The 13,097-nt window shown below is 40.6% G+C and overlaps 1 protein-coding gene across 1 annotated transcript; it reads left to right on the top strand.

The window, feature by feature from the left end:
* Positions 1-573: 573 nt before the first annotated feature.
* On the top strand, positions 574-8,909 carry IDS (iduronate 2-sulfatase). Its single transcript, XM_009889257.1, has 8 exons — positions 574-708; positions 1,770-1,947; positions 2,830-2,918; positions 4,149-4,349; positions 4,937-5,107; positions 5,773-5,899; positions 7,422-7,595; positions 8,291-8,909. The coding sequence occupies exons 1-8, from the start codon at positions 577-579 to the stop codon at positions 8,791-8,793; spliced, it is 1,575 nt and encodes a 524-aa protein (XP_009887559.1). The 5' UTR covers positions 574-576; the 3' UTR covers positions 8,794-8,909.
* The last annotated feature ends 4,188 nt before the right edge of the window (positions 8,910-13,097 follow it).

The raw sequence follows: 13,097 nt of genomic DNA, 5'->3' as shown, positions 1-13,097 counted from the left end.
AGGGCGCGGGGGCGGCCCCGGCCCCGTCGGGCGCTCGGGAGCGCGCGGGCTCGGCGCGCCCTCGGCACAGGGCACTGCCTGAGCCGTACCGCAGCGCGCTTTGAAAGGGTGTCTGGACGTAATTTTTAAAAAGCGTTTTCTTTCCGTCTGTTTGGAGCAGGATCGTATAGCGTAACAGTGTCTGAGCTTCACCCGTGGCTTAACGCCCCTCTCAAAGATGTAGGCTGTAGAATTCAGTAGTAGGTCGAACTAAAAAACCTCTTCATTTCACACCACCTTTCTGTAGCCGTCTGAAGGGAGATGAAGGAAATGCCATGGGAGGATGCAATGAAATAGGAAGGGAAGTGAAAACCACTGTAGTTCAGTCTAGGCCAAGTAGGAGTTCTTACACGTTGAAGTAATTAATCCCAGTATTACATTTCCCATTTCCTTACAATCTTGCTGATTTTATTTGTTTTACTTTTTTTCTTAAGTACACTTCAGGGTTAAAAACTGATAAAGAAATCTGCATAAAGTAGCATCTACATACTGGAGCTCAAGTTAATATATTCCTAATTCCGTTTCTTCGTAGATGGCATGAATGTCCTGTTTATAGTTGTGGATGATCTGCGTCCTGTTTTGGGCTGTTACGGAGATAAGCTTGTGAAATCTCCAAACATTGACCAACTTGCTTCTCGAAGTATTGTGTTCAGCAATGCATATGCACAGGTGAGATAAATAGCTTAATAAAAAATGCTTTCTCTATGCAAAATAATTACTGGTTTTATCACAGTAGGTGTTAGGCAGACCATTGGAAAAAGCAAGTATTAACCTTGAGGATTTCCAGTAGAAAATAAATGGTTGGGCTGAACTGTACTGTGTGAACCTGTCTTTACTAAGGTGAGAAAAAGGAAAACGGGGCATTTGAATGCTGATATTTGTGTAGCCCTTGGAGGAGTGTAATGTCACTCAAACATTTTCAGTTAGCAGCAAAACAGTGCTCAGAAGTGCTGTTTTACTAGATTTGAATTTTTTCTTTTGTACTGTTTACAAAAGATTGGTTTTTACTTTTTAATTTTTTCTTTTGAGAAAACTATTATATACACTTTTATGAAGGGGCAGCTTGTGTGGTAAGCATCACTTTTAAATACAGGACTCAAAATCTCACTAGTTGCTCTTTACTCAAATACTTTGCATAGGATGCCTACATTTCCAAGCTTCTGTCTGCTGAGAAATGAGACGTTTGAGGCTAATTCGGACTAGGAGTTAGGATTTTTAAGCAATAACGCTTGGCTCCTGCCAATCTGAGACAGAATTGGTGAGACCTTTGGACCGTAACCTGGACCTTCCATATGTGTATCCTTTTCATTATTCTTAAGGCAGTCCAGATCAACTAGACTTTGGGCTTTTGTCAGCACAGTCCATCTGCCACTTCTGTTTAATTCTGTGTGAGTGTGAGCTACTAGGTTTCAAAAGCACTGTCTTTAATGTAACCTGACTCTTTTTTGTGTGTGTGTGCTATTAGCTGCATAACCAAAGCTTTTAGTGCTTAGGAATTGGTTATTTGAGGTAAAATTATAGATAGGTGAACGTTTATCTTGCTTAAAGCTTGCAATTGGAAATTGATATTCTTAAGGATGCTGTTCGTTCCAGCTTGAAGTGCTATGACACATTTTCACTGCAGTTCCTGAGCCTTTGGATGTTTTGCTCAGCTACACCTATGTCAATTTGTACATGTGTTTTGCTTTTTCTTTTGAATTGATTCTCTATTTGCCTGGCTCTCTCCTCAGCAAGCTGTGTGTGCTCCCAGTAGAGTGTCATTTCTTACTGGACGCAGACCTGATACTACCCGACTGTATGATTTCTACTCCTACTGGAGGGTACACGCAGGAAACTATTCCACGATGCCCCAGTATTTCAAGGAGAATGGCTACGTGACCCTATCTGTGGGGAAGGTTTTTCATCCTGGTATGGTTTGATTGTCATCTGTTTAACATACACACGCTTGACGTGTATATTCGTACAGGCTTTACGTATAAATATTGACTGTGTGATTCTTGTGTATGTTGACTACCTACATCCTAATCATGAGCCAGATTGTACAATGGTTATAGGTTGTCTTTAAATCTTAATTTTAAATCTTAAGGCATTAGAAATGAATATATTAAATGACTTATCTAATGAATATTTTCACACCTTGTCTAGGGATTGTGGGAATAAATGTCTAACATCCTAAAAATATGTCTAGAAGTTAGGTATCTGCTGACGATGAAATTACTGAATAGCTGCATTGTCTTAGTTCTGCACGTACAGATTTCATGTTTCATAATAAGCTGTCTGTCTGGATCAGGAGGTAAAGAATGTATGACTAATGCTACCAATTAAACAGGAAATTAGTTCACTAGTTAAAAAGCAGTAACACTACTGACTTGAAAAATACTGTAATACTGACGGTCTTTTTGTCAGTTCTGTACCCCAGAACTTAAGTTGTCCAGATATATGAACTTTCAGTTGATAGTAAAGGTAATTAAGGATGTACATGAAGACTGTTATTAATCCTGGGGTTTTTGGTGGGTTTTTTGTTGCTGTTCCTTGAAGTAAGGCTCTGCAAGAGGCTGGAGTCTCCCTCGCCAGTAAAAGGTGTATTTCAGGGAAAAAAATCTGTCTTAAACTTTTTGACTTTTATGTCTTGGTTTTCTTCTTCTCAGTTGTCAGAGATCATTTGAAATGTTTCTCATTTGGCATATTTAAAAAAAACCCAACAACCAGACTGAAAACATGTTCAACTTGTGGTTGAGCTCTTCCTGGTTCAGTGAACTATTAAAGCATTTCTGTCTTTACCCTTTTCAGGGGTTTCATCCAATTACAATGATGACTATCCATACAGTTGGTCCATTCCACCCTTTCATCCTTCAACTGAAAAATATGAAAATGATAAGGTAAGTGTGATTTGTGGGACTCTAACAAAGAAAGGCTTTCAGGATATACCCAAGTTTTTTGTGTCAAGCACAGACTATACTCTGTGGTTTTTGAGGCTGCAGCCTTGTGCAGGGAGACAACTAGCCAGTCTGATACTCTCTTTATTAGTCTTCCAAAAGAAGGCCTGTGTGTCATGTTCATTCACGTGCTCATCCTATAGATATTTTAAGTATATCTAAATTAGTATTTCTAAATTAATATTTTCAGTTACTGAGGTATAAAAGTGCTTCCAAAAAAGAGTGATCATAATTTGTGTCTAGATCGTGAATTCCTCTATCTGAAAAGTGCAGTTGTCAACTTCTGCACTAATCTTGCTCTGCTTAGTAAGTGACAAAGCATTGTCAATAGGCTTGGGGAACTTAAATCAATTCAATAAAGAGCTGAGGGCTGAGTGGGTGGAAGTCATGATTAAAATAATCCGAAACTTCATAATTTGATTCAGTTTTCTAGAACGTTCATTACTCTTAAGTGTGGCCAAAAGAATCTGGTTTACATTTATGCAAACATGGTGATAGCATGATGTGCTGGAGTCTATACATTGCAAAGCTAGGAGCTTAAGCCATGAGACTGTAGACAGCCTTGGCAATGCTTTGTTCTTGCCTTTACTGCTGAAAAAGACTGGGACAACATTTGCATCCATGACATACTTTTCTTTACGTTCATTTAGCAACTCTCCCAAACACCCTGCTGAGGTCACCTTTCCCTGGGAACTGTTTAGTCTAATTTCTCTTTCTTCACTCATTATACATCAGCCACTGCTGGCATTTGCTCAGAAACTAAGTAGCTTCCAGGCAGCTTTCTATGAACTCTTGGGATCAGGAGGAGTAAAAATGCATGTATATAGTGTAACCAAATTCTGCTTTCTTGCCAATAGGTCAGAGATTCTATTCTTGGAAGCAGTGTGTTTTCCCATATGACTACGTTTAATCTTCTGCCCAGCTTTAGAGAGGTTTCTGCTTTTCCGTAGACATGGAAGTTGCATTCTTCAACTTCTGAAGCTGCCTGCTCGGTCATCAATGTACTTGGCACCCTTAGTGTTCATAGAAGTTGTGAAATTCCATTTCATATCCAATCTGCAGTCATTTCTTGGTAGAAGGGTTGAGAAACAAATTGGTTTGAGAGTTACGGAACAGAGGATTTCTTCTTTGCTTTTACAGAAGTTAAGTTACTTAGTTGTCTTTTTTTTTAAGACTTGCAGGGGAAAAGATGGAAAACTTTATGCTAACTTGGTGTGCCCAGTGGATGTGACAGAAATGCCCAGTGGTACTCTGCCTGATATTCAGAGCACTGAAGAGGCCATACGCTTACTGAATGTTATGAAAGCCAACAAGCAAAAATTCTTCCTGGCTGTTGGTTACCACAAACCACATATCCCACTGAGGTACCCGCAGGTGAGGAAACTGGAGCTTGCAGCGAAAGGAACTTAGACAAGTGTTGATTTTGCTTTTCAAAGCTGTTTCCACAAATGCTTTATTGCTATTGTTTCTGGAAAGCAAGCTGAAAACCAGCCTAGGTTTGATGTAACTTTAGCAGTTGCCTGTGTTGCGTTTCAAAATGTTTAATGAGTTGTGAGCACTCAGCCGAAAGCCAGGCTTCTACTACCGTAGTAGAGACTGCTGTTGCATGGAGATAGTGTTCAGCTTGATGGAGTATGACATAATGAGGCCTTACAAGGTCTTGTACCCCATTCCCTGTCTGAGTGGGTGGCAAAACTCCTACTCATTTCAGAGGAAGTCATGTTGGACCTTTTATTTCAGTGTTGCTTTGAGATACAGGAGGCTTATTAACTCAGTATTTTTCAGGCATTGATTGGGGTTTACTAGCACAGTATTGCTACCTTTTACACTCTGAGGGAGGGAGAGTGAAGCCTTGTAAACTATGAGAGTAGCAAAGAGTCATGCAAGGGGAAATAGTTGCTGCTTTACAACACCAGACCTTGGAGGTAAGGGCAATCTTTATGTCTATTTGTATTGTAAAGGAATTTCTCAAGTTGTACCCCTTGGAAAACATCACGTTAGCCCCAGATCCCTGGGTGCCTGAGAAACTACCTTCTGTGGCGTATAACCCCTGGACGGATATCAGACAGAGGGATGATGTGAAAGCATTAAATGTTAGTTTCCCTTACGGACCACTTCCAGATGACTTCCAGGTAAGCTGTCAGTACAGTACACTGAAGTCAAACTGCCTTAACTGGTTCAAACGCTCGAGAGCAGTCGGTTGCTCTTAGATGTTCCCAGGTATTCAGCAACTGACAGTTTGCAAATACCGTGCATTCCGTGCTGTGTATACTGTCGCCTCTGGCTTTGTGAGCAAACCTTCACTGTAACTGCAGTCAGACTAGTGAGGGCGGAGAGGAAGATATCAGCCATCAACTAGTGATAGTAGTTTGTGCTCCTGGTTTGTATATAAGGGAATGGATGTAGCAGCTACCAATGTTGTGTTTGTTTTGATTATCTGAATCGGTTTATCTGTTTGAAGTCACCACTCAGTGTATCTTCTTTTGCAAGATTTTCATTGACTTTCCAATGCTTATGCCAAAATAAGGTGCTCTGGCTGGACCCTGAGAGAAGCAGAACTGATTGGTTTGCAACATCTTGCTTGAAATAGCAAGCTTGAATAGATAGAATTTTCTAACTGCCCCTCCCTGTTTACCTTTTCTGAGACATTAAACATGCTACAGACACTTAGAAAAAAAAAGCTTTACAAGTAAAATCCTTCAGTTCCTGTACTTACATAGCCATCCACTGCTTCTCCTGTGTGTGTGTCTAGGGAAAAACTAACTTTTTTCCTTTCCTCTGTTTTCTTAACTTGCAGCGGCAGATTCGTCAGAGCTATTACGCAGCAGTTTCTTACCTGGATATGCAAGTTGGCCTGCTCTTGAATGCTTTGGATGATGTAGGACTCTCAAGTAGAACAATAGTAGTTTTTACTGCTGATCATGGTAAGCATTTAAATCTTTCTGCAGCTCACTGCTAATAACTTAATTGTGCAACTCAATGCTGGCATATTAATGAAGTGTGTGTTTACATAAGGTACAGCAGAGCTACCATACCTTGTATATCTGGCTAGTCTGTCTCTAATTAAATGGACTGTCTCAGGCTTCTGTGGCTACACAGTTCTGTCCCTGCAGGCACCTCTCTTTAATCAGGTTGAGGATTTGCTAGTGAGTGATGAGACTGTCTGCCAGGACACTTGCTGCATTCCCACCTCCTACCCAAGGAGTGACTCTTGCTGGGAACAGTGCTGTGAAAGGATAGCGACCACTCCTCCCCCCTTACAATTTGTAGAGAGCCATCTGGTACAGTGGGTGACAGGCTTTCTCATTAACTGCTGAAGTGTGTTTTCTTGCGCTTGTCATTGCTGCTTGCAGAGCATCTAAACGTGATAGCAATATGGCTCCCCCTCATAATTGAGGTCTTGCACACTCTAGATCCTGGTGGTAAAAACATGGATTTGAATCGTGGGACAAATACCTGAAGTATTTTATATTTGTTTCAATACTCTAATAGTCATTAAAATATCCGCGCCATGATCCCTTTAATTGGGGGGTGGCTTAGCTGACTTAAGCCAGTTAGGATATGGCTTAACTAAATCAATTTAAAGTCACTTAATTAGTTAATTTGGGTTGACTTCTGTGAGTGTGTGTATAAACAATATCTACAACAAGGTGTTGAAGAGCAATGGGATTAATACTTCTGGTACTAAAGTGACTCTAGATGTTCCTTCTGATTTGCTACTTTGACTTGGGCTTTCCGTTGTAAACTGAATCCCTCTTTTCCTCGCTGTGGTTGACTGTAAACAGTTGGTGTTTCCATTACCACGGCTAGCAAAGTGATCCAAAAAAATCATGTGTTAACATAGCTGTCATAGAACTCCTTTGTCTTCCCCCAAAGTGAAGTTGGCAATAAATCGGCCTGGAAGGAAGCAATGCTGGCATCTCTTCCAAGAGGAAGAGGAGAGCTAAAGAGTTTTGATCTCTATTGCTTCCTCAGGGGTAACATCCTGATATGGCAGTCTGGCATAGATAGCAGCCTTGGCTCCAAGGGATGTTCAGTTACAGTGTTAACAGGAGTATTGGAGAGCTGGCAGCTGCCCAAAACTTAAATGAGCGCTTTGTGGAATTGATCTGGAGACTCTTGGAGGCACTGTGACACATCCCAGCTCTTCTTTTCTGCTGTTTTAATGCTGATTTCCTAATTCTAATCTATAGTAGGGGAAATAAGGAAAGGTGCAATTTTTTCCATATTAAAGAGTATCAAGTTGCAAGATTTAGGTGGCTGTTGAAATAGGCTTCACGTAAGAGAAAAATCTTGTTATATTTAAATACACATTGTTGTTTGCCTTTTAATGTAACCTTGATAAGATTAGTGGCCTCAACAGCCAGAATCAATTTACAGTGAAAAAGAAATGATGACTAAATTACAACCCAGTACCTGCTCTGAATTGTATTCTTTGTCATCTAGGATGGTCCCTGGGAGAACATGGTGAATGGGCAAAATACAGCAATTTTGATGTTGCTACCCGTGTGCCGCTGATGCTTTATGTACCAGGAATGACAACTTCCTCTGTTAGGCCAGGAGAAAGGGTCTTCCCCTACCTTGACCCTTTTCATCATGTTTTAGGCTTGGTACCTCAAGGTAAATTTCCAGCGTTTATTTTTTGTTTGCAGTGGATATATGTAAAGGAGAAGTGGTGATGGAATGATACTTTGCCTACAGGCAGCTTGAGTCTGTGTCATTGACTGTGCTTCTTGTACTGATGAGGAACAATATGGTGAAGAGAATCCTTGGACACAAACTTTTGCTTTGGTTAGATCTGCTTTAGTGCAAACAGCTAGATGTCTGCATTAACACAGCAGGCGATTTATTTTTGTGTGGTGTAGATGCCTAAAAGGATACTTGACCTACCTTTTGTGGTGGTGGGTGCTGTCTTTCCAACAGTGATTAGTGAACATTCTCTGTGTGGCATCTGTAGTTAAAATGGTGGCATTGGAAACTGTTTTGATGGAGGCACTCTTGTGTTAAACTACTGATACTGGAATTTGCTTTGTCTTTCTGAAGAGTTCTTTTTTCAAAGAAATGAATATTATTGTCTTGAAGGCTGCACATTTGAGAGACAATTTTCTTGTGCAAAAATTTTCTTGTTAAAAATACATCCTAAATGCCTAGAGTAGCATCTTCGGAGCTGAGTGCCACACCTTAATTGCCTTGATTTTGTTACACCACGAATCCAATATAAAGCACTTTCAATAAAACACCAACTTTCTAGAATGTTCTACCAGTGTCTGTCAAACCATCATGTTCCATAACTTCTATTTTGATGTTTCTTCTAGGGCAAAGCAAGAAAGTGGTTGAGCTTGTGTCTCTGTTTTCAACGCTTGCTGAACTTGCTGGCCTGCAAGTTCCTCCTGCGTGCCCGGAGACTTCGTTTCATGTTGCACTGTGCACTGAGGGGGCAAGCATCGTCCGGTATTTTAACACCTCTGAAGAGAAGGTGGAGGAAGAAGAGAATGGGTGTGATGGCACTTACAGGCGTTTTAATGAAGAACCTGTTGCTTTCAGCCAGTATCCCCGGCCTGCAGACACTCCTCAGTGGAACTCTGACAAGCCGAAGCTGAAGGACATCAGAATCATGGGCTATTCCATGCGTACAATTGACTACAGGTATACTGTGTGGGTTCGGTTTTACCCTAACAACTTCAGTGCTGACTTTGAGGATATCCATGCAGGAGAGTTGTACATGGTGGAGACTGATCCAAACCAAGATTATAACATCTATAACAATACCTCACATGGTGGTTTTTTAAAAAAAATCCTTGGCTTCTTGAAGCACTAGGGTTCAGAAACTTTTTCTGTGCGTGTTCGGCAACTGAAGTGACACTTCGGGGGTTTTTTTTGTAAAACCTTTCTGTTGTACAGAAAACACTTAGATTGAATTAAAATCCTGTTTGTATTGAAACACTAGCTGTTGCTTTTGTCTTGTTACAGCCCTTATTGCACTGAAGTAGTTGTTTTCAAACACAAGCTCACAACAGTCCTGAAAAGGCCGCACGAGGTGTGCAGGCCCATACTGTGAAACATCTCTGTGGTGTTCTGTAGTGACTGAAGAATTCATTATCTGTGCTGAAACTGGCGGTGTGAAATGCGGAAAAAGAGAAACCTCTGTGTTTGAAAGGCTGCGTGTAGAGAACGTGGGTCAGTGAACAGGTCCTGTCTGCTTTATCTAGGAGACTTGGGGCTGGAGTGGTCAAGGAGACATTTGATAGTGGTGACACTGAGGTGTCTGCTGTCATCAGGCTTACCTCTGACTAGAGCTAAAATAGGAACATAACGTGTTTCATTCAAAAATTAATTATTTTTAATAAAAGCTTTAATTTGGAGATTCAGGTTTCTTATCATGTAGGAGGGGATCTGATTTTTTAATTAATGTGGATGAAATGAGGACTTTCATCACTGAAACATGAAGTAAGACTGAGAGGTTAAGGTAACACCAGATGCAATTCCATCTTGGTAATCGAGGCTCTCGAATTTGTACCTTAACAGATAAGAGCTTGTTCAGACAGTGCTAACTCCTGCTACCTTCAATGAACTGCTCTAATTCCTACAAAAAGAAAAACCTAGCCATTACTTGTCTTCCTCAGATAAATTGACTTTAATATCTTAGAGAAGCCACAGACATAACTTTATTTCATTACAATCCATGTGACAGTCTTATTCCTAATTAATGTAGAGATACCCACCATGAATCTGATTCTCTGTTAGAAGACAGCGGTTATTTAGTGCCTTAAACTCAATTAGAAGAATGTATTTCTTATGAACTTGTCATTTGTTTGAGTCAGCCCAAGATGCTGTGTGTGCTGCAGCATTATTATTCCTGATGAAAACATATTTTTCCCTCACTTATGCATGTATACTTAGATCCTCAGCTGGTGTGAAATACTGCAGTTGCATGTAGCAGATTCAGTGTAGCTATACCAATTTCACACTGGTTGAAGATGTGTTTTATTGAGAATGGTGCCAGGCAGAGATTTGGAGTCTGTAGCTAGAGCTAATTATATCTCTGACACACTTTTCTTCAAAGGAAAATCAAATATTGGGAAAGCTATTTTGGGGGGATGTATTGAAGCGTTAAGGATTAATCTAAATCGTCGGCATTCTAGGTCAGTAATACAATGTACATTTAAAATTGATCTGGCAAATGGGTATTATCTTAGATTTGGCTACCTGAGCTTTGCGTTTTGGTCTCCTGAGACAACACCTGTGAAAAATACCCAGCTTTTTGCAGGGACTTAAGACTATAGCATGTAGATAAATTATGTAGGATTTTATTTGCATGAAAACATTCTCGTACATACCCGGCCTTAAGCTTTCCATCACTTCAGGCAATTCAATTTTTTCAAGTGGAGATAAAAGTCCTGGTGCTAGGTGATGAGTATTTTTTTCCTCAAGTCATTCTCTTTATATTGGAAGGGAAAAGCTGCCCTTGACCTTTCTTAATCAAAATCCAGTAATCTTTTGGGGACACATGAAACAGAATTGTCTCTGACAGCCAGTGAATCAAGACTGGTATCCACGTGCTCAGGGCAAGGACATTCTTGAATAATTGCAGGAGTCAGAGAGCAGCACTGCTGTCCACCTAGCCTGGAGTTTCCTCCTGCCTGCTGCTGAGTCGAGGCATAACGTTTTTGAGGACGAGTGAGGCTTAGCACTTGCAAGACCAAGGGTTTAAGCAGCAGAGACAAAGGGAGAATGCACACTTTTTTCAAACAAACCAAAATGCTGCTTCTCCTGGAGAGCCCGAGCTGTGGGCTTTGCTAGGCTGAGCAGCCTCCACTGAAGAACAAAAGAGCTTAACAGAGGCAATAAAATTAAAGTGCTCTTGTGAACAGTGCTCTCTCTAGAGGGAAGAGGATGCAAGCCAAGCATCAGGAAATAAATGAGATGCCAGTGCTGACCCTATTTCTCAGGATGGCACCAGAACAGCTGGAAGAACAGCATGATGCTGCATCTGTATGGAGGGATTCCACTGGGGACCCCAGAGTAGCCGTCGTAAGCACTTGGCACAAAGCAGAGTCAATAAACAGGCCTCTGTTAATATGCTAATGTACAGGAGTGATTAAGCAATGGAATTAAAATTTTGTTCCCTAAACAGCTGTACATCAGTCAATCATAACTCATGACATTGTTTCTAGTGTACAACATCCTAAAATCAAAGTTTTTAAAGCAAAGGAAAAAAATATGCTATGGACAAAGCAGAAGCAATAAGAATCTTTAAAAAATGGAGATGGCTGTGTATTTGGGTGTACTTTGTAACACTACTTGAATGTTTACGGCATGCTGTTTGCAAAGGAAAGATTTGGGTCTAATTTCAGGCGTGCTGTGCACACTGGAGTGTATGGAAATGCTGTAGCTCCATACTGAGCTGTGCAACAGATTGGAATCCTCCCTTTGGCCTGTGCTCTGTGCTTACTGGGGGAAATGGGGGACGATTTGAATTAATAGCTGTCTGTGTGAGTTGCAAATGTTTATGTGTGGTGTGACAGGCAAAGGCAGCTGAGTGTCCCAGCTATTGGTCAGATGTTACCTAATTAATCACTGTTGCATGTTAATTATGTATTAGTGCCTTGCTGCTGTGTTGTGTTGGTCAAGTGGAGTCCCCTGCTGGAACGAGTGTTCCACAGCATGAAAGATGGGATACAGACGTGATGCGTCTATCAGGGATGTTTCTTAATTGTCAGTGTTAATGTGTATTTTCTCTGATCGGCAGCAATATCACCAGTGGGAAAGTGGCCGTAATGGCCTGGTCAACACCCAGCTTTTGCAGGGCGCTGTGCTCAGCTTATGTTTCAGACCTTTAGGATAGAGAGAGTCTCAGACTATATTTGGGAAGCGCCTGGTGGTTGCTGCTGAGCTCCTTTGTTGAACATGGAATTCTTTTTTTTTTTTCCCCCCCCTCTAGTGGTTACTTAGCATTCAAATGTGAAACGCTACATAAAGAATGAAATTACCCTCTCGGTAACTAGGTTTTCCAGCACTTTACAGTTTTCTAGGCTATAGGCATTCTTGCTCTTCACATCAGAAACTCCCAGCCAAGTTAAGATGACTCTATGTCAAAACTTTTTATGCCTCTGTGTTTGACTTCCTAGCTAATGAAAATTAACTTCAGATCTGCATGGGTGGATCTTGACTCCAATGTTCTTCTCTGCCTACATGCACAGATCTCCTTTTAAAGTCTGTGGGAGTTCTGCTTATGAAAGAAGATTGACTACTAGTGTCAAGATCCACCATATGAAGCAGCAAAAAGAGCCTTTTGCCCTCTATCTTTAACACCTGGCTCAATGCTGAGTAGTAGAATAACATTTTTATCCAGCAGCGTGTGAAGGCCCCAACTATAATGGAGCTTTGAGTAAGCAAGGGGAAATGGCAAAGTTTGTGATATTTCTGTAGGTGCAGTTGGACATGAAGTGGGGATAATAGACTGAAGCAGCAGAGAGGAAAGAAACAGTAAGATGTCATGAACAGTGAAACTGGATATAAAGTCACGATCTGAAAGCTTAGGATCCAGCAAGAAGATAGAAAGAACAGAAATCTAAAAGAGCAAGTCTGAAAAGGGAAATATTTTGTATCTCTGGTTTTAGGCACTGCATCTAGGGGTACCCTGATCTTCCTGCTTCTGCTCTAACTTATTTCCGTGTTTTAGGTATAAAATCTGTAAGCTTTGTACATGTTGTGATTGACTGCACAAGTTCTTTGAATTTATCTCTGAAGCACTTTTGAAAATCTACCTCTGGACAGTGTGTTGTGATTTTGTTCCAGGTATATTCAGTTTCTTTTGGTCCCGATGCCATAGTAGAATCAAAGTCTTTGATTTCTAATTTGATTAAATCAAACTGTCTTATGTAGAGATATTGCTTTGGTGACAGTTTTATTGAAAAGTTTTGCTTTGATAAGATCAGGGACCTTTGCTTCAATTTTATTTCAATTTTTATTATATTGCATAATTTTGACATAATATAAAAGGGTATTATAACAAATGAGAATGCAATTACTTTGAGAAAATAATAAAGCCAAACCAAAAAAATGGTGACCTCAGAAGGAAAATGTTTGCCTTTGTCAAAATGCAATGGCTTACTTCACAAG

Source organism: Charadrius vociferus, unplaced genomic scaffold (genome assembly GCF_000708025.1).
Source record: "Charadrius vociferus isolate BGI_N301 unplaced genomic scaffold, ASM70802v2 scaffold7, whole genome shotgun sequence".
In the NCBI taxonomy this organism is placed as follows: Eukaryota; Metazoa; Chordata; class Aves; order Charadriiformes; family Charadriidae; genus Charadrius; species Charadrius vociferus.
The sequence above is the reverse complement of the archived record's forward strand: the minus strand, read 5'-3'. Positions and strand labels throughout refer to the sequence as shown.

Coding starts and splice junctions, on each gene's coding strand:
- IDS (XM_009889257.1), top strand. CDS start 577: ATGAATGTCCTGTTTATAGTTGTGGATGATCTGCGTCCTGTTTTGGGC. Junction 1,948..2,829: donor GGGGAAGGTTTTTCATCCTG/GTATGGTTTGAT, acceptor TACCCTTTTCAG/GGGTTTCATCCAATTACAAT. Junction 5,108..5,772: donor CACTTCCAGATGACTTCCAG/GTAAGCTGTCAG, acceptor CTTAACTTGCAG/CGGCAGATTCGTCAGAGCTA.